This window comes from Equus caballus, chromosome 16 (genome assembly GCF_041296265.1).
Source record: "Equus caballus isolate H_3958 breed thoroughbred chromosome 16, TB-T2T, whole genome shotgun sequence".
In the NCBI taxonomy this organism is placed as follows: Eukaryota; Metazoa; Chordata; class Mammalia; order Perissodactyla; family Equidae; genus Equus; species Equus caballus.
Genome location: NC_091699.1, coordinates 47,520,607 through 47,541,081, shown reverse-complemented (window position 1 = coordinate 47,541,081; position 20,475 = coordinate 47,520,607). Strand labels below are relative to the sequence as shown.

General features: G+C 39.5%; 1 protein-coding gene across 3 annotated transcripts in view; it reads right to left on the bottom strand.

Annotated features, from left to right (window-relative positions):
* The window catches only part of DCAF1 (DDB1 and CUL4 associated factor 1), a 78,361-nt gene continuing 57,886 nt past the window's right edge, over positions 1-20,475 (bottom strand). For all 3 annotated transcript variants that reach the window (XM_070237553.1, XM_070237554.1, XM_070237552.1), the window contains exons 23-24: positions 5,546-5,798; positions 1-966 (exon numbers count right to left, since the gene is read on the bottom strand). In XM_070237553.1, the coding sequence (XP_070093654.1) occupies positions 908-966; positions 5,546-5,798 (312 nt within the window). In that variant the 3' untranslated portion in view covers positions 1-907. The remainder of the gene's footprint in view (positions 967-5,545; positions 5,799-20,475) is intronic.

Below are 20,475 nucleotides of genomic sequence, written 5' to 3'. Positions count from 1 at the left end.
GACAGACTTGTAGTTTATTTTGTATTTTTTTTAAATAAATACACTTTACATTAAAGAAAAAGGCCTTTGATTTGTAATTTCCACATTGGGGAGAAAGGGAAGAAAAAAAGATTTTGAAAAACTGAATCACAAAGAAAAATAGAGGGAGTGAACCTATATCCTAAGTTCCCTCAACTCCACAAAACCAATATCCACAGCGACCTTGCTGCCCCTAAACCATGAAGGTGGGCGAAGCTAGGCATTTACTCAGCAAATAAGCAGTGCCTTCCTCCCCACCTCTGGCATGAAGAAAAACAAATTGACCTGACAGCATATGAGGCAACAAAACAGGTTAAAAAATCATATATTATATTTATAATAAAATATTCTTAATCCTTATCAATTTAAGAAACCACGATTTTCCTTTTCATTTAAATACGTATGTAAAAATGCCTCTGTATTGTTCTTTAGACATCATTTTCTTCCATAGAAAATGAAGTGCAGGGACAAGAGACCTGGTGGATATAAGTTCATACCCTCAGTTATAAATGCCTGTTTTTTTTTTTTTTAAGTTTTATAAAAAACTACTTCTTGTTCTTTAAGTAAAGAACATTATACAAAGAAAATATATTGTGAAATAACCCCAGAGACATGTTTTTTTTTTTTCCCTTGAGGAAAGATATGTCCATCCTACGAGAAGGGGGAAGCAGAATAGGGCCTAACCTCTGTTGTCTTTCTTGTGGTTGTTATTGTTTTTGGAAGGACCCTCAGAGTCCAATGAGATTCTCTAAAGCCATAATCCTCTGAATGCAGGGCATGCAATTCCTTAAAAGACAGACAGCCCTGGGAGAAAGGGAAGGGAAGGTGTTCTGAATTCATTTGACTGTTTCTCGCCTGCCAAGAATCGCTTCCATGTGGTGATGGCTCCTCACTCATTCAGAGATAAGATGATGTCATCTTCCAAATCAGAGTTGTCAGAGCTGTCGGCTGAAAGGTAAGAAAAGGGAGAGACTAGATTATGCACTAGGCTTATAGGAAGCTTTCAGGAAGGAAGCACCTGCATACAACATACATTTATGCCTGAGCAAGGCTAATTACCAGTTTTCAGAAAGAAGAAAACACATCAATTAACTCCTTGGAGCTGGCTCTGGAGAATATACTTGTTGTTGGCAACAGTGGTCACCCCCGGGACCTCTTGCTCTCTTACCTTTCAAAGGGGCTGGATGCAGTGCCCTCTGCTTCCTAGAGGTTCTTCCTGCCTGGGAGGCCCTAAAGGAACCAGGCTAGCCCTCTCTGAAGCTTCCACCCATGACCCCTGAATGGCTGCAAAGGGGCAGGGTGAGGGGAGCAATGAGTGAGCCCCCACAGCCCTTTGCCTCTGGAGTCCTTCAGTGATGAGTACAGGTTTGCCTCACCCCAAGGACCACTAAAAGGGTAGGCTGAGCCCCATCAAAAGTGAGATTTATCTTTCCTTAAACTCCTTAGCCTCTCTCTTCTCAGAAGACCTCTTAAAGGCAGAGATAGTCAACCTAGGATTCATTCCTCTGCAGTTTCTGAATATAATCTGCAGGGAACAAATTCCCAAAAAGTTACTGGCCAGCTTGCAGCAATACCAGAGAAAGAGAGCCTAGAAACTCTAGGCTAGAGGCCAGCAGGGAATAAGTATGATGCCCTGGAAGGTGGCAGTATGTCTGGCACACAAGGAGCCCTCTGCTTGACCATCTGCCTTCTTGGGCAGTGAACAAACCACATTAACACCTCTGGAAAGACCTATCAAGGGGTGAAACTGTCAGTAGCAAAAGGAACCCTCAAAATGAGGTAAACATGCCATGTCAAAAATGGAGAGAAACAGAGTACCTAGCTTACAAGGACTCTAATATTTGCTGAGTGACAGTAAGGGAAAGGTCTTAGTGCCCATTTTGATTCTCACAGCTCAGAAAGCTGTGAAATGATTTTAACAAGGTCATCAGGGAAGTGAGCAGACAAAGCAATGCTGAGCTGGAGCCCTGCAAATGCCCATAGGCTCTGGCGTTCTCATGTAGAGAGGGACAGGCACTGGTTCCGGAGAATCTCTCATCAGCCTTTCCCAAGGATACACAAGAGAATCAACTCTCAGGAAAGCTGAGGAAGAACAATACATGTTCCCAAACCTTCCTTCATTCACTGCAATCTCCTTTAGGAAGACAACTGAAGTGAGTAAAGTAAAACCAAGAAAAGCGTGGCTGTGATACAAGAAAGTCCTGACGGTAAACAAAAGAAATGGCTGGAAAAACCAGTGTTCCTGGGTCTAAAAGGGTGCAAGCATGGCCTGATTCTATTGGTGAGGAGTAGGGAAAACAGGATGGAGAGATCAAAGAACCAATACCTGACAGAGCTGAACCAAAGAGCCTCATCAACTTCCTTGCTGCAAGCGCTCCAGGAGGAAGTGCCAGCAGGGAAGAGTAGGGCCTGCTGCCCAGAGCCAAGCACTGCACTGTGTGCCGGGCCGTGGTAGACCTTCGAAGAATCCTCCAGTGCTCACGTGATCTAAGATCCAACAATGCCAAACCCACCTACCTGAGACCTGTCTGCTCATCAGCTGTATAGCTAACAATCTTAACAACTCTGCTTCACATCTAAGGACTGTAAATGCAGCTGGACGAGGATCATAGCACAATCTTCTTTAAGCAAATAACCGTCAGGAGCAGAGTTTGAGAGAGAACCTTCAGGGCTTGGGCACTGACTCCTCTCCTGGTGGTCAGGTGGCAGGACTCCTTTCTCTACCTTTCTTAGGCTTTTCTCATCCTCCAAGTGTTGAAGAGATCCAATCCCAGATGCTAGTCAGGACCTCTCTTTCTGAAAGGCCCTCTGAGGCAAAGACAGTCCAGATATAATCAATCCCTGCAATGTTTAATCTGTTGCTCTACAACATACAGGCCTTTTGGGGAGGCAGAACAGAGAAACACCAAGACCTGAGAATCAAGGTGTTTCTCTTTGTAGGGCTGGGGTTCTGCATGTGGAATCAATCACTGGCTATCCAGGGAATCCAAGGCCTATACAAAGTTATGTGGGGGCACATGGATGTGGTTTTCTATGGCCACGATGATTTTCATCATATCCTAAAAGGGCTCCATAAGCCCAAAAAGGTTAAGAGCTACTGCTCTAGAGGATTAGTGTGAGGCAAAACACCGGCAAACCAAGAGTACAGAGAATGCTCCCTTTGTCTGCTCTGTTGTGAGCTGCTGTGGGCCTCTATAAAACAGAGGAAGAGCATGGAGTACACGCCACAGATGCCACCTTTACATCACCACCTTGGTTCTACAACCCAAACTGAAATGTCCTCAAGTTATCATCTATTACAGCATTTCACATCATAAATATTCCCACCAAGTTCAAGTAAAATTCATTCTTATTGCTAATAGAATTAAAGTTTTCCAGATTACCTATTAGGCTTAAAAGAAGGAACTTCCTAAGCAGTTAAAGACTAATAATTTTACAGGCCAAATACAAATTTAGTGGCTTTATATTCAAATTAAGAATGGAATAATTAGTGATACTCTCTTATGTCAGGGGCACCACCACCTGCTGCTCCCCTAGTCTACCTTACTACTCGTAGTTGAAGGAAAATACAACCTGTGCCCTATGTGTCACTATTCACAGAAGACAGAAAGGATCAGTAAAACTTGCCCTTTTATTCCTATCAATACTGTCATGTGTCCCTTGCCCCTTAGTCCCTCTTACCTGGCTCTCTGACCATGGCTAGGGACTAAGGCAAGTCCTTCTCCACTGAATCACCTCAACCTCCAAGTATGGAAAAATGGAAGCTGGTACACAGCAGATGGGCAGATTTAAGGCACTCCCTCCCAGCGCCCCCCAGAGCTTCCTCAAAATACAACTTTGGCAGGAGGACTTATGTAAAAAAGACAGTCTCCCCTAAGCAAACTGCCTTCTATCTTGAGGGCTAGAAGCACATATAAGATTTATCCCAAAGAAAATGGATTCAGATAACTGTGGAATAGGAGAATCTTTCATATATATGCTTAACTATATACTGCCACCCACCCTCCCCTACCATACACACACATACTCTTTCTCCTACCACCAATGATTATAAAAACCAGGAATCTGCCATGAAGAGGCTTGGCATTTGTTGGGCCTAGGCCAGCACAACAGAATTTTCTGTAATGATGCAAATGTTCTATATCTGTGCTGTTCAATATGGTAGCCACATGTGGCTACCGAGCACTTGAAATGTGAGCATGAAAATGAGGAAGTAAATTTTTAATTTAATTAAAATTTTAACGGCCACATGTGGCTAGCAACTTCCATATTAGGCATAATACCTACCGTGGTTGTGAGAATGCTGGCTGGGTTAGCTACAAGAAAAATAGCTGGGTATCACAGGGATTACTCCCTAACCAGGCAGGGCAGCACTAGGAAGAACCAGGACCACAGCAAGCATGAGTTTGTCAACAGTGACACATATCACAGTGATGCCAAATAAGTCTTCTTGAAACACACAGAGTACAGCTGCAGAACTAGCAGACTCTTAGAACTATTATTAGTTGATTTATTTAGGATTTGTTAGCATAGTCAGGAGACAACATGACTTCAGAAATCTTCTTCTTCATAACTTAGAATAAGAAAGATTTAAAAAAAGGAACAAAACAGAAGCTAAGAGAAACATCGTCCCCTGGCCTTTAAGAGCAATTAGGCAAAAGCAGACAGGAAAGGGCTCCTCCATGAGAGGGCTTTTATTGTTTCGTAACTTCAGAAAGGAGCAGGCACAGCATCCCATTAGCAGCTGCCTCTGACAATTCCAGCTCTGCCCTTCGGGAAGAACTACACTTTGGCTTTCCATTCTAAGGCTAATCCTCTAAGGCAGGGGTCAATAAACTACAGCCCATGGGCCAAATCATGCCCATCACCTATTTTTGTAAATAAAGTTTTTTGTTTCTGTTTTTGTTTTTTGAGGAAGATTAGCCCTGAGCTAACATCTGCTGCCAATCCTCCTGTTTTTGCTGAGGAAGACTGGCCCTGAGCTAACATCAGTGCCCATCTTCCTCTACTTTATATGTGGGATGCCTGCCACAGCATGGCTTGACAAACAGTGCCATGTCCACACCCAGGATCTGAACTGGCGAACCCCGGGCTGCCAAAGCGAAACATGTGAACTTAACCACTGCACCACCAGGCTGGCGCCATAAATAAAGTTTTATTAGAACACAGCCACAATCATTAATTTACATCTCATCTCTGGCTGCTTTCATACTACAACAGCTGAGGTGAGTAGCTGCAACAGAGACCATATGGCCCACAAAGCATAAGATATTTACTGTCCGGCCTTTACAGAAAAAGTTTGCCAACCTCTGTTTTAAAGATAAGAGGTAACAGCCATTTGGTTATATAGTCTGATGACAGAGCAGATGATCAGGGACGTGAAACTGCTTTTCCTCAAGAGGCTAGAGTGGCCAATCTACACTTCTGGGGCACAGAACCCTGGTGTGGCTTGCCTGCTGGGCTGGCACAGGGAAGGGACCTTTCTCTGGGTACCAAGGCTCAGGCTTATGGTTGGCCCTAGACTTACTGTCCCCCAGGATCAGTTCCACTTCCTCGTCTGCATCAGAGTCTTCGTCCTCCCCGTCCTCTCCCTCCTCTAGAAGATTTGCTAGCTCCTCATCAGAAGGAGAAAAGTCATTGTCCCCATCCTCCCCTGCGTTCTCGTTGTTGTCATCCTCCTCCAACTCCGCCTCCAGCAACTGGTCAGTGTCAAGCTCATCTAGATCATCAGTGTCGTCATCATCTTCATCATCATCTTCTTCCTCCTGTTCTTCCTCTTCCTGGTAAGAGAGCACGAGGTCCATTAGGGCAAATACAAAGGCCTAACCCATGTGGGCCCCATGGGGAGTCTTTCCCTCCTGCCCAAAGGACAGAGGAGGAAAGTGTCAGTAGAGAGAGTGGTAGTCTAGGTTAGCAAAGACTTCATGGGCCAGCCACACTTGTCAATGAAGGCTGAGACAGGCACATATATGTCCCCCAGGACACTCAAAGCACCCCTCAGACAAGGATTACTGGTCACTCCACAAAGGCATTGACTAGTCATGCAGCCTTTATCCAAGGAAACAGCTCACCTCACAGAGGTCCCTGCCATCAATATTTTAGGTTCCTAACTAATTAATAACAAACCCAAGAGGGCTCTTCTCTCTCTGCTGCATCAACCAAACCAAGAGAAATCAGCTGAGGCACTGAAACAAAAGCTTCTACCTGGAACCTAAAAAGCAATGCTTTAACAAAACACAGGAAGAACAAAGCAGCTGAGTCATCAGCTCCTAAGCCCTTCAAGTTCTTGCCCTTGACCTTATAACCAAGGATTTCAGTAAACCTCTGACAATGCTATCATAAGCATCCGATGATCTGAACATCCAACAAAAGACTTTTACAATATAGAACATTGATGGATATCCACATTTTCTGTTTCAAGCCACAAACACACACACACACACACACACACACGAAGTATGCTAGAAAAACTGTCTATCCTTCTGTTCTTAAGAGAACTTCCCAAAAGCAGAAAAATTACCAGAAAACTATTTAAATACTTGATTCTAGGTACCCTGGGCTTTGTAAATGATACATTCTGGCATCTGCCACAGATTTCAACTTTGCACTAGAATCCAAATTGTTTGCTTTCAAGCAGGAAAAGACACAAAGACACCTCTTTGCTAAGGATGACAGCTACTCCCAAGTAAATGTGACCAACATTCAATCACTTATCCTTCTGCTCAAACATCAACTGTCAGCCTTGCCAGTAGCAAAAGGATTCTAATTCCTGCAATAATAAAATATAAAATTCATTTAATACATCAGCCTAATGAAAGTCAAGACAGAACAAGCCTAACATAAGGAGAAAAAATATTTTAAAAAACCATTTTTCAAAGTGTTGCTGCATGCCAATCACTTGAAAACCAAATACTTTGTGCTTATCCAGCCTCTAGTGTCCATCAGCTGTAATGTAAAACTAGGCTCACATCAGCAGAGTAGCTCTGCTTTATGAACTTTTGATAATTCTGGAACCACTATTTAGAGATTTTTTGATATGCTGTTTGACCCAGTGATTTACACTTTTCAACAATTTCTATCTAGTAGCTATATGGGAAAAACTGACCCCTTTAAATACCTAGTAATCCTAATGCCTGTACAAATGTCTGTTTGTTCTACACCAGAGTTTGCGTGTGTGTACATGTGTGAACGCACACAGATGAGGACCTGAGACGACCGTTCCACAGCTTTGGCCGCCCATTACCTCCACATGGACAGCTACTAAGCATCCACTCACTTGAAAGGAGCTGAGAGTACTTGAAGGCAGTAACGATAAGCTGAGGTACAGACAAGCTCCTAGCCCCTACGAGCACATCAGCTCATACAAATAACTGGGAAAGGGGAGAAGGGTCAAAATTCAGGGAAATAACCCAAAGTGCTTACCAGATTACAACTTTTGCCTCTTTTTTCCAGGCATATTTTCATGGCCTTGACGACTAAAGTTAGTTCTAATCCATTAATAAAGTCACAGTTAAAAACAAATACATTAAAAAAGACAGTATCCAGGGCCCTGTGTTTCTTAAGCCTCTATGGAACAGAATAATTACATTTAAAATTTAAGATATCTTAACTTTTTTAAATTTCTGACTCTGAAATTAACTTAATACATAGTTATTGATATGCACATTCATCATTGTTTGAAGAGTATGGGACAGGAGAAAATGCCTAGGCTTTGGGATCAAACACCCAGGGTTAGAATCCTGGCTCTGCCAACTACATGTTGTGTGAACTTGGGCGATTTACATACATTTTCAGTGTCTCAGGATAGCATAACTTTTTAAAGGTCTACTGTTGAGTGGGTATATAAAAGGCTAAACTGTTCAAATAGGCATCTCTTCACCAGCAAATTTAGGAAGACTGTTCTCTTTCATTTCTAAAAACATCAAAGCTTAGCTGATCCAGGAGAACTGAAGGAAAAAGCTCCAAAATCAAGAGCAATCCTAGAAAATATGTTAACCAGGGTCTAAGCTTTGAAGTACAGACACCATTCCAAATTCTTCCAGGAGCCTACAAACCCAAGCTTTATTTAATCTTGCAGCGGAAGAAATAGTTTACTCATCCCAGACGGCCATGAAGACATATTGTGACCGTGACAGGGGAAGGGAAATGAGAAGGAAGAGATCATCTACCTCAATCTCATGTAAAACACATCACTTCGTGATTTATACTCTGTGTTTAATGACTAACACTGGTTTAACGGGTATTTTGTTACCCATGGACATGGCCATAAACTCACCTTCTAAATTTTAAATCTGAAAACTGGATCATGAAACAGAGGCTCACGAGATGTGTCCAAAATGCTGTGGTAGAATCTAATTATGTGGTTGAACCCAAAAGAGAGTCTAGGAAGCAATTTTAGGAACACTCTTTCCTGGGTTAAGTACTTGGTTGGTAACATGAGCCCCTCTCCTTCATATCTAAAGAATAAAGCTTCCATTAATTAATGGTCAAAAAAAGTAAAAACTAAAAATTACTTAATGAAAAAAGCAAATCTTGCTAGAACCTGACTCAACTCCGGCAATATTTAGATAAGGTATTAGATCTAGGAATATTGTTTTTTTAATTCTCTAATAAGATTTCTCTTTAAGGGCTTGGAAACAGAATTAGAGGACTCCAGGGCCAGGCTAAACTACTAATAAATTTCCCTACAGAAAGAATTCCAAAACTCTTCTCAATTCCACCTTAAGTCAATTTCATGGCTACCCAAAGCCCTAAACCCCTGCAGATAAACCAATCCACTCTCCTCCTGTACAGAGAATAGGTCAACCGGCATGAACTCCCTCAGCTGCCCTCTGGTTCCCTCTTCACATCTAAACCTGACTTCAACCCTGGTCTGAAGAAGAAGCAAGCCTTTCACTCCTGCTCGGGACCTCAGTCCACCCCAGGACCTCATGACCACAGTTATACTTTTCTCATCCCCACCCCACTCAGAGTCTACCCTCACACATCTCCACTGCCTTCTCACCTTCTCTGAAGAGGTTCAGCCTCCCCAAACCTAACAATTTCTCAATCTACACAGGCTTCAAATTCCTTCCACCTATAGACTTTTGAAAAGAGTGACCTAAACTCTATTCCTGGCCGCCAGGTACTCAGCCATCAACTTGCTCACTCGTTCATTCACTCTGTCTCTCTTCCTCTAACACTTGACAGTTTGGCTTCTGCCCATATCACTCCATAGTGTAGCAGTTAATGGTGTGTACTCTGGAGCCAGGCTGCCTCCACTGAATCCAAATCCTACTGGCACTGTGATTGACTTTGGGACAATTTGCTTAACCTCATGGGGTTGTTACCAGCATTTAAAAGGGAAAAAAAACAGGTATACGCATATGTATATAAGCTCTTTGGAAAGTGCCTGTCATACATTAAGGGTTCGACAAGTGTTCATTTGCTGTTCCTGTTACAATGACTGAACCCTTCCTAAAGGAATACAAAGGCCTGAATGGCCAACCACAGGCCTTCTCTACAGTGACTGACACTAATGTATCCTGGCCTCCATACTGGGCTGCTGGACTGATCTTTACCTGGTCTCTTCCAGATCTCCTCTTCTAGGCATAAGGGTTCCTACAACTTTTATTTCTGCCTTCATCTTTCCTCTCATTCATAAATCTTGAACTCTCATTATATAGCTCTATACATCTGTACCACAGAAATTTTAAATCTCTAAATTCTAAAACTGAACTCAAAGCACCCCTACACCTAGCACCTTTTCCACACTTCTCCAAATTACCAGATGAAAATATCAAATGTCTTTCAATTCTCCAACCTCTGTAGCTTCATACCCACAAATCTGGGATCCCCAGTACTCCCTCCTATCCACTCTCATTGCACTCATGTACTGCATTCTTCCTCCTCCTACCCATCTCATCTCTCTATCTCTCTATGGTCTTATCCCTTCCCAGATCAAAAACCCCTAGGAGCTCTATAATGCTGCCCACATTACAGAATTACAACAGGAGCAATAACCATTTACTTGACATCTATCTAACGGTAACTTCTCTGAATCTCAATTTCTTGTTAAAGTAGGTGATTTAATTCAATCAGGGGCTCCTACTGGGTGTGACCATCAGAATCACCTAGGAAAACATTTTCCAAAATACACATGCATAAATCCCATACAGGGTCCAGGCTGATAGAACCAATCTTTACAAATGAAACTCACACAGGTGGGTTTTGGAAAGGTTCCTCTGGAATTGTGAAATGCATCTGTAATGAAGAACCACTTAGGCATAAGATGACCTCTGAAGTATCTCCCAGTTCTCAAGTTCTACTTTTCTGTAATAATATATACCCTATCCACAGACTCCCAGAGACAGAACCAAAAAGGTGAATCCATTGACCTTCTTGGCTACATCAAACTGTCTTGCTGTCTAGGACTTAAACAATTTGACTTTTTAAATTTGTTTCTAGACTATTCAAAATTCTTCTTTTTTCAAGAGAAATAGCTTTTAGCCTATGCTGCCTTAAAAAATATAACCAATTTCAGAAAACCAAACCTCTGATCATACTTTAAGAACAGTTAACCTAAAAACTAGGATAGCTTTTCAAAAAATGTCATTAAAACCTGAGCCTACAGTCTTGACACTTCAACAGGTCATATTTTGCAAAATTTAAACTCCTTTCTCCTTTGACACTTGTTCCTGGTGTTAACTATCCTTAAAAGCTCTAGGTTCATTTCAGGGTTGTAACTGCTTGTGTTTTTCTCTCCTCACTGGCAGAATCTAACTTACGTACATTTTAAACTTTTTAGACAAAAAAAAAAAGGTCTTTCAGGAATCACTGACCAGGCTTACAGCAGGTGTGTCATCAGTAAAGACTCTTACCATCCGCTTCTAGGCAGTGGAAAACACACAGGAAGCACAGCACACAGTGTGTCCCAGATTTCAAAATGGAGTGGAGAAAAGAGAGCATTACTATTCCCTTGGTTTTTTGGGTTTTTAAAATAAATTTAAGGTTAACTATAACTAGTTGAAATGTATTGGCTTTTCAAAATCTAGGAACAAAGTTCAATTGCTAATCTTCTGTTTTATAATTTTCCTAAAGGCCAACATCAAAGTTGATAGAAATTGATTTTTAAAAACAACACAGATACCAAAATTCTAATGGATAATATGAGCTTTGATAAGTGACTAGTTTATCTCTGCTTTCATCAAATGCCCAAGACTAGCAGCCCCAGGAACCAAACAGTTGTGGCTGTCAAATACATAGTATATGTTTTCATTCAACAATATAGGAGTACAGTTCATCTCTTCTTGTTAAACTCCAAACTTATTTAAACATAAGGGCAAAAGACAACCATTTTTATGGTATGTAAATTATAACTCAATAAAACTTTTTAAATAAATAAATAACAACCATTTATACATATATATAGGCTCTTTATGCTGGACCATTTTATCAAATGGCAGCTGACTAATCAGGCTTCTGAGTTTATTTTGCTAAGGTGAAAAGGCAAATTCAAAAGGTATCAGTCACAGGTGCCTGCATCCCTGAGCCATGTAAGTCATACTTGGAACATATGAGAAGACCTGAGAGCAGATATCTAGACTACAACAAAACTTTGAATAGAAAATGACTCATATGAAAATGAAGTCTCCAGTTTTAAAATCAGGTTAGGCACACTAAGAAAAGTGAGTTAAAAAAAAATCAAGCTGGCACAGGAAAGAGGTGGTGAGGAGACATCTGATGGAGAGGGGGCAAATATAGCAAAACACTAATGCAAGATTCCAGGAGGACATGTGAATCAACAGAATTAAAGTTATAAAGGAAACTTGCTTAAATAGATATGGTATTATCCCACTAAGACATCTCTAAAACAAAAATCAAAATACCAAGGGCTTACACGTAAAAACAGTTCTCTAATGGATGTCCTTGAAATATGAAATGCACCAGATGATCCATAAGGACTGTGGTATCAATATGTAGTGAAATGTGCCTCGATCCTGGGAAATCCAGAAGCAATGCTAACTCATCCATACTGCACACCTACCCACACAACTAATCCTCTCCCAGCTAGAAAGCTTTCAGGCTCTTCTGCAGACTGGGCTTTGGGGCCACTCATCAGGATCCTCTTGAGACTGCCCCTCTCAACCTTGGCTGGCCACGCAAAGAAAGCCTCTATTTTTCCTTCCTGTACCAGAGTCATAAATCCTAACAACCACCCTAACCCCCTTTCGAATATCTTTCTCTCTTAATCTCTCAAAAGGAAAGTTAAACAGAACCACAGAAGAAGAATCAGCCTTTCCTCTGACCCAAGCCTCCCTGGAAAGGGTAGGATAGGAAGAGAGAAGCACTTGAGTTGTTCCTTTATAGTGGTCGCTTGATTCCACAGCCAGGCACCGAAGAGTCTCCTCTCACCACTCCACATCTGCAAGAATGAGGCCAACCCTGAGAATAGCCCTCCAGCTCCCAAGATGTCTAGGGCAATGCTAGCTTCTTTTTTCTTGACCTCCTCCTCTTAGACACGACACCAGATATCACACGGACCCAGCTGACAATCACTTCTGCCCACTACTCATAAACTGCAAGGATGTGGGAGGGTAGAGATAATGATAATGATGAATAACTTAAAATAAACCCAGTTTTTGCTTCAGATTTACAGTTCAACATGTAATATCCAAGAAACATGACACAGAACTGGTATCCAGGTAGTGATCTGTAGTGATAGGGGTAGTGATGAATGTATTCATGGAGGAGGAGACAGTCTGCAGCCACCTGTACCACTGAAATATACCGACAAACAGCTTGACAACATCACCTTCTATATCTACTCAAGGATAAACTACATCCTATTTCATGACAGCTAAAGTGGAAAAGAGCATGCGTTAAGGGAGAGATAGGTGTCTAAGGTAGCAAAAGGCCATAAGAATAAAAGAACAGACACTATTAAGAAACCAACCCAAGGCAACCACATGACGTTAGGAGGATCTAATACCACTTGCGAACTCTAGTACCAAGACAGACTATCAACATGTAAAAGTTAAATAGTACGGCACTCAAGAAAACATGAAGATCAATGTCACAAATAAATCAAAGATTTCAAGTATCCACCTGAAGACCTCTCCCTTTTACCCATATCTCATAAACTAAATGAGCTTAAAACATTGCCAGCTCCTCATCCATGAAACCATGTGATCACTGAGGACCCTACAGACCATGCAGCTAGAGAGCATTAAAGGAATCCTTTCTATACCAGGGAATCTCTGGCAGGTTTTGGTGAAGTGGTTTAAACTCTGAAGCCTAACTGTCCTTTATAATAAATACAGTGTTTAAAAAACTATGGTACTGCTTCTGGTTTCCAGTCTGGCATGTAAGAAGTTGGAAGCCGCCACTCTACCCTAACAATAAGTAAAAAGCTGAACAAACTGAAAAATCAACAATTCTTCTTAGAATCAACAGACAGGCAGGGTCATAGGGCAAAGCACCACTCCCAAAATTGGAGAGAACAACAGGCAAATACAGACAACTGTAACCTGCCAGAGCAGAACCCCAGGAACACAAACCTCCATGGGAACCAGTGCTAAGGTATGGAAACCCAAACTATAACTGATCAATTGCTGGAGACAATTCTGAGGAATGTCTGAGACAGAAAAACTCCAGGGATAAACAGTCACCAGGACTTCCAAGCTTTTTTGAGTTTTACCTCCAGGAGCTTGACCAAGTTCTTATGTTGAATATCAGAGAAAAATCCCCTTGTGCTTCTGACAGGGGGAAGGGAAAAGGGACCATTTTGAAACACATCCAGAGCATTCTGTTCTTCTTAATAAGGCCTGCCCAGAGGAGAAACTATTTAACCAGAGCCTAACTGACATGGGGGAAGGGAAATACCCAACTCCAGCCCACTCTAGCCATCCTGTCCCACCAAAAGAGGATGGAAAAAACTGAGAAGCAGATGTGAAGTTCATGGTACAGAGGTATAGACTCATTAAAAGACTGAGACCTACTCATATAACTATTAAGCACTTCCCCTTCTCCCCCACCTCACCACCACAATACTAAAGACCTATTTACAGCAGTTCCGTCTACCCAGCACATCATGTCCAGCTATCAAGAAAAATTACAAGACATACTAAAAGGGAAAAAAGCACAGTTTAAAGAGACAGAGGAAGCATCAGAACCAGACTCAGACATGGCAGGGATTATCAGACGAGGAATTTAAAACAATTATGATTAAGACGCTAAGGGCTCTTAATGGATAAAGCAGACAGCATGCAAGAACAGAAGGGCAATGAAAGCAGAGAGATGGAAATTCTAAGAACCAAAAAGAAATGCTAGTGATCAAAACCACTGTGACAGAAATAAAGAATGACTTTGATAGGCTTTATTAGTAGACTGGACACAGTTAAGGAAACCATCTCTGAGCTTGAAGATATCTCAACAGACCACCAAAACTGAAAGCACAGAACAAAAACTGAAAAACACAGACTAGAATATCCAAAAACTGCGGGATAACTACAAAAACCATAACATACACGTAATGAGAATTTCAGGAAGAGAAGGGAAAAAGGAACAGAAGAAATATTTGAAACAACAATGACTGAAAATTTCCCCCCAAATTAATGTCAGACACCAAACTACAGATTCAAGAAGCTCTAAGAACACTGAGCAGGATAAATGCCAAAAAGAACACCACACCTAGGCATATCATTTTCAAACTACAGAAAATCAAAGACAAAGAAAAAAATCCTGAAAGAAACCATAGGGGGAAAAAAACCACCTTACCTATAGAGAAACAAAGAAAAGAATTATATCCCACTTCTCAGAAACCATGCAAGCAAGAAGAGAGCAGAGTGAAATATTTAAAAAACTGAGAGACAAAAACTACCAACCTAGAATTCTGTACCCTGTGAAATTATCCTTCAAAAGTGAAGGAGAAATAAACTTTTTCAGACAAACAAAAATTCAGGGAATTTGTTGTCAGTAGATTTACCGTGCAAGAAACATTAAAAGAAATTCTTCAGAGAGAAGGAAAATGATCAAGGTCAGAAAGTGATCTATATAAAGGGCATTAAAGAAGGAATAAGTGAAGGTAGAATAAAAATTTTATTTTTCTTATCTTAACTGATCTAATAGTTATTATTTGTTCAAAATAATAACAGCAACAACTATATTCAATTATGTATAAGTGTGGGATGTGTGTATGTATGTGTGTGTCTATACACACATGCTTATGTATGCTTATAAGTGAAATTAATGAAAGCAATGAAACAAGGGACAAGAAGGAAGACATTAGGATTATTTTCATATCAGAAAGTACTTGAACTACCTATGAAGAGGCAGATTGTTATTTTAAAGTGGACTTGGATTAGGTGTAAATATATATTGAAACCTCTAGAGCAACCACTAAAAAAAGTTAAAAAAAGAAGTATAACTAATAAGCTAATGAAGGAGAGAGCAGAATCCTATAAATGCTCAACTAAATCCACAGAAAGCAGAAAAAGAGTGGAAGACAAAAACAGGAACAAAGCACAAGGGCAACAAATAGAAAACAGTAACAAATATGACAGATATTAATCCAACTATATCAGTAACTACTTTGAATATCAATGTCCCAAATGCATCAATTAAAAGAGACATGTATCAGAGTAGAACAAGAAACAAGATCCAACTACATGTTGTCTATAAGAAATCCACTTTAAATATAAAGACACACATAGAAAAATGAATGAAGACATATATACCAGGCTAACATAAATCAAAAGAAAGCTGGGACAGGTAGATTAATTTCAAGACAAAGCACACTTCAGACGAAGGAAAGATATCAAGGATAAAGAAGGACATTATATAAGGATAAAGGAGTCAGTTCTCCAAGAAGACATAACAATCCTTAACATGTATGCACCTAACAAGAGAGCCTCAAAATATGAGAGGCAAAAACTGACAGAACTGCAAGGAGAAATAAATGAACCCACTATCCTAACTGGGGACTTCAACACCCCTCTAGCAGAAATAGATACAGCAGGTGGAAAATCATTAAGGAGATAGCTAACTCACCAACATCATCAACCAGGTGGATACAATGGACATCTATAGACTATGTGATTAACAACAACTGAACACACATTCTTCTCAAGCTCACATGAAACATTTCACCAAGGCAGACCACATTCTGGGCCATAAAACACACCTTAACAAATTTAAAAGAAGAGAATCATAATGTCTGCTCTCAGACCACAATGGAATTAAACTAGAAATCACTAACAGAAGGATAGCTAGAAAATCTCAACATACTTGGAGGTTAAACAACACACTTCTCAAAAACACATAGGTCAAAAAAGAAATCTCAAATTAAAAAATACTTTGAACCAAATGAAAATAAAAACACAACATAAAAATGCGTGGGATGCAGCAAAAGCAGCAAATAGAGGAAAATGTATAGCACTGAATGCACATAGAAAAGAAGATAGATCTAAAATCAATCACCTAAGTTTCCATCTTAGGAAACTAGAAAAAGAGCAAATTAAATCTAAAGCAGAGGAAAAGAAGTAACAGAAATCAGAGCAGAAATCAATGAAATTGATAACAGGAAATTAATAGAGAAAAAAAATAATGAAGTCAAAAGCTAGTTCTTTGAAAAGATCAATAAAAATCAATAAAGCCTCTAGCCAGGCTTACTGAAAAAAAGAGAGAGGACACAAATTAGTAATATCAGAAATGAAAGAGGGAACATCACTTACAGAGTTCATGGACACTAAAAAGATAATAAAGGAATACTATAAACAACTCTATGCCCACAAATTTGATAACCTAGATGAAATGGATCAATTCCTTAAAAGACACATTTTGCCAAAATGCACACAAGAAAAACAGACAATCTGAATAGGCCTATATCTATTAAAGAAATTGAATCAATATTAACTTTCCAAAACAGAAAACACCAGGCTCAGATGGGTTCACTGCTGAATTCTACCAAGCATTTAAAAAAAAAAATTATATCTATTCTCTAAAATCTCTTCTAGAAGACAGAAGCAGACAGAATACTTCCTAATTCATTTTAAGAGGCCAGCATTACCCTAATACCAAAGCCAGACAAACTCATTACAAGAAATGAAAACTAAAGACCAACATTTCTCATGAACATAGATGTAAAAATCTTCAACAAAATATTAGCAAAACAAATCCCATAATGTTCAAAAAGAACTATACACCACAACCAAGCAGGATGTATTCCAGCTGTGCAAGGCTGGTTCACATTTTAAAAATCAATTAATGTAATTCGTTATTTCAACAGGCTAAAGAAGAAAAATCACAGGATCATATCAATAGATGTGGAAAAAGACTTTAACAAAACCCAACACCCATGATTAAAAACTCTCAGCAAAATAGCAATGAAGGGGAACTACTTCAACTAGACAAAGAACATCTACAAAAAACCACAGCAAACATCATACTTAATAATGCAAAAAACTCCACAATAAAACAAGTCACACAAATTTTTTGGTTTCCCGGTGCATGTAAAACTTATGTTTACACTATACCGTAGTCTATTAAGTGTGCAATAGCGTTATTTCTAAAAAACAATGCACATACCTTAATTTAAAAATACTTTACTGCTAAAAAATGCTAACCATCATCTAAGCCTTCAGAGAGTCATAATCTTTTTGCTGGTGGAGGGTCTTGTTTAAAAAAAAAAAGGAAGAAAGAAAAAGAGTATCTGCAAAAGGCAGTATAGCAAAGTACAATAAAAAGAGGTACACCAGTATAGCTGCTTTCCTATATACGAGCAATGAACATGCTGAAATTAAAATTATAGTGTCATTTACATTAGCATCCAAAAAAATGAAGCACTTAGGTATAAACCTAACAAAATATGTACAAGATCTACATGAGGAAAAGTATAAAATTCTGATGAAAGAAATCAAAGAACTAAATAAATGGAGAGATATTCCATGTTTGTGGACAGGAAAACTCAATTTTGTCAAGATGTCAGATATTCCTCACTTGATATATAGATTCAATGCAATCCCGTTCAAAGTCACAGAAAGTTATTTTGCGGATATCAACAAACTGATTCAAAAGTTTACAGGGAGAGGCAAATGACATAGAACAGCCAAGACAATACTGAAAGAGAAGAACAAAGTTGGAGGACCAAAACTATCCAACTTCAAAATTTACTATAAAGCAACAGTAATCGAGACAATGGGGTATTGAGAAAAAATAGACAAATAAGTTAGTGGAACAGAAGAGAAAGCCCAGAAATAGACTCACATAAATATAGTCAAATGATCCTCAACGAAGGAGCACAGGCAAAACAAGGGAAAAAAGTTTTATCAATAAATCATGTTTGAACAACTGGATATCTACATGCAAAAAGATGAATCTAGACACAGACTTCATATCCTTCACAAAAATTACTCAAAATGGATCATAGACCTAAATGTAAAACGCAAAACTATAACACTCCTAGAGATAAAATAAGAAAATCTAGATGACCTTGAGGTTGGCAATAACTTTTTAGACGCAACCCCAAAGGCACAATCCATAAAAGAAATAATTGATAAGCTGGTCTTCATTAAAATAAAAACTTCTCTGCAGAAGACAGTGTCAAGAGAATGAGAAGAACAAGCTACAGACTAGGAGAAAATATTTGCAAATGACATATCAGATAAAGGACTGTTAGCCAAAATAGTCAAAGAACTCTGAAAACTCAATAAAAACACAAGCAACCCAATTTAAAAATGGGCCAAAGACTTTCAACAGACACCTCACCAAAGATATACAGAGGGCAAATAGGCAGACGAAAAGATGCTCCACATCATATGTCATCAGGGAAATGCAAATTGAAACAATGAGAGAGACTTCTATTAGAAAAAAACTCCCTGAAGAGGAGGAGAAGCCCAAAAGGGATTGTAGGAGAAAGTATCCTTCTTTTTGGTCTTGAGCAGCCATCAAGAGGGGTCTCAAAAAGGCTCAGTTAAATGATTTTCAAAAACACATTTGTAGTAGGCTAATAAAACTTCAAGACCTAAACTCCTTTCTACTAAAAAAGATCTTAAACTATACATTTTGATTGTGTGTAGATGTTGTTCAACTAAAGAAATAAATGTCTATTAATTTTTTAATTAATAATAGAATACCACTATACACCTATTAGAATGGCCAAAATCCAAAACGCTGATGAGGATGTGGAGCAACAGGAATTCTCACTCACTGATGATGGAATACAAAATGGTAGAGCCACTCTTATAGCAGTCTCTTACAAAACTAAACATACTCTTACCATACGATCCAGCAATAGTGATCCTTGGTATTTGCCCAAAGGAATTAAAAACTTATGTCCACACAAAAACCTGCACATGGATGTTTATAGGAGCTTTATTCATAATTGCCAAAATTTTATTCAAAATTATGCCAAAACATAACTGCCGAAAACTATTCAAAATCACAAGTAAGATGTCGATCAGTAGCTGAAGGGACAAATAAACTGTAGTGTATCCAGACAATGGAATATTATTCAGCACTAAAATGAAATGAGCTATCAAATCATGAAAAGACATGGGACAAACTTAAATGCATAGTACTAAATGAAACAAGCCAATCTGAAATGGCTACATACTGTATGATTCCAATTACATGACACTCTGGAAAAGGCAAAACTATGGAAACAGTAAAAAGATCAGTGGTTTTCAGGAGGAGAAGGAAGAGAGGGATGAATATACAGAGCACAGAGGCTTTTTAAGGCAGTGAAACTATTCTGTATGATACTATAATGCTGGATACATGTCATTATACATTTGTCCAAACCCACAGAATGTACAACACCAAGAGTGAACCCTAATGAAACTATGGACTCTGGATGATGATGTGTCAATGTAGGTTCATCAATTCTAACAAATGTACCACTCTGATGTGGGATGTTGACAACAGGGGAGGCTATGCATGTGGGGATAGGGAATATATGGGAAATCTCTGTACCTTCTGCTCAATCTTGCTGTGAACCTAAAACTGCTCTAAAAAATAGTCTATTCAAGAAAAAACAAAAACTATTGTCCTGAGGATGTCATTTTCAGTAAAGTGCTTTATAAAATAATATTATTATGGTATCCAACAAGGATCATGACTATATTCGTGTCATGTGTGTGAGGGGAGAGAGAAAACAGAGTTGGGAAACTGCCCCTCCCAAAGAAGGAAGCACCGAAAGCATGGTGCCTCTGTGTGAAGAAGCCAGCCCTGAAGAAGGCACTGCGCTGCTCCCACAGTGACTACTAACCCCAAATACATACAAGAATCTCCTTTCCTCGCTCTGCTCAGAAACCCATTTCTGGGGATTGTGAATCATCTCTAAGCTTTAATAAAATGCATGCTTAGGTAGTCAGAACATTCCACCAGAGACAGTGGAGATCAAGAGAGCAAACACAGGGGACTGTTAGGTGAGTTTCTGTTTTTGTTTTTTGACCCCAGGTGACAGAGTATTCAAGGATT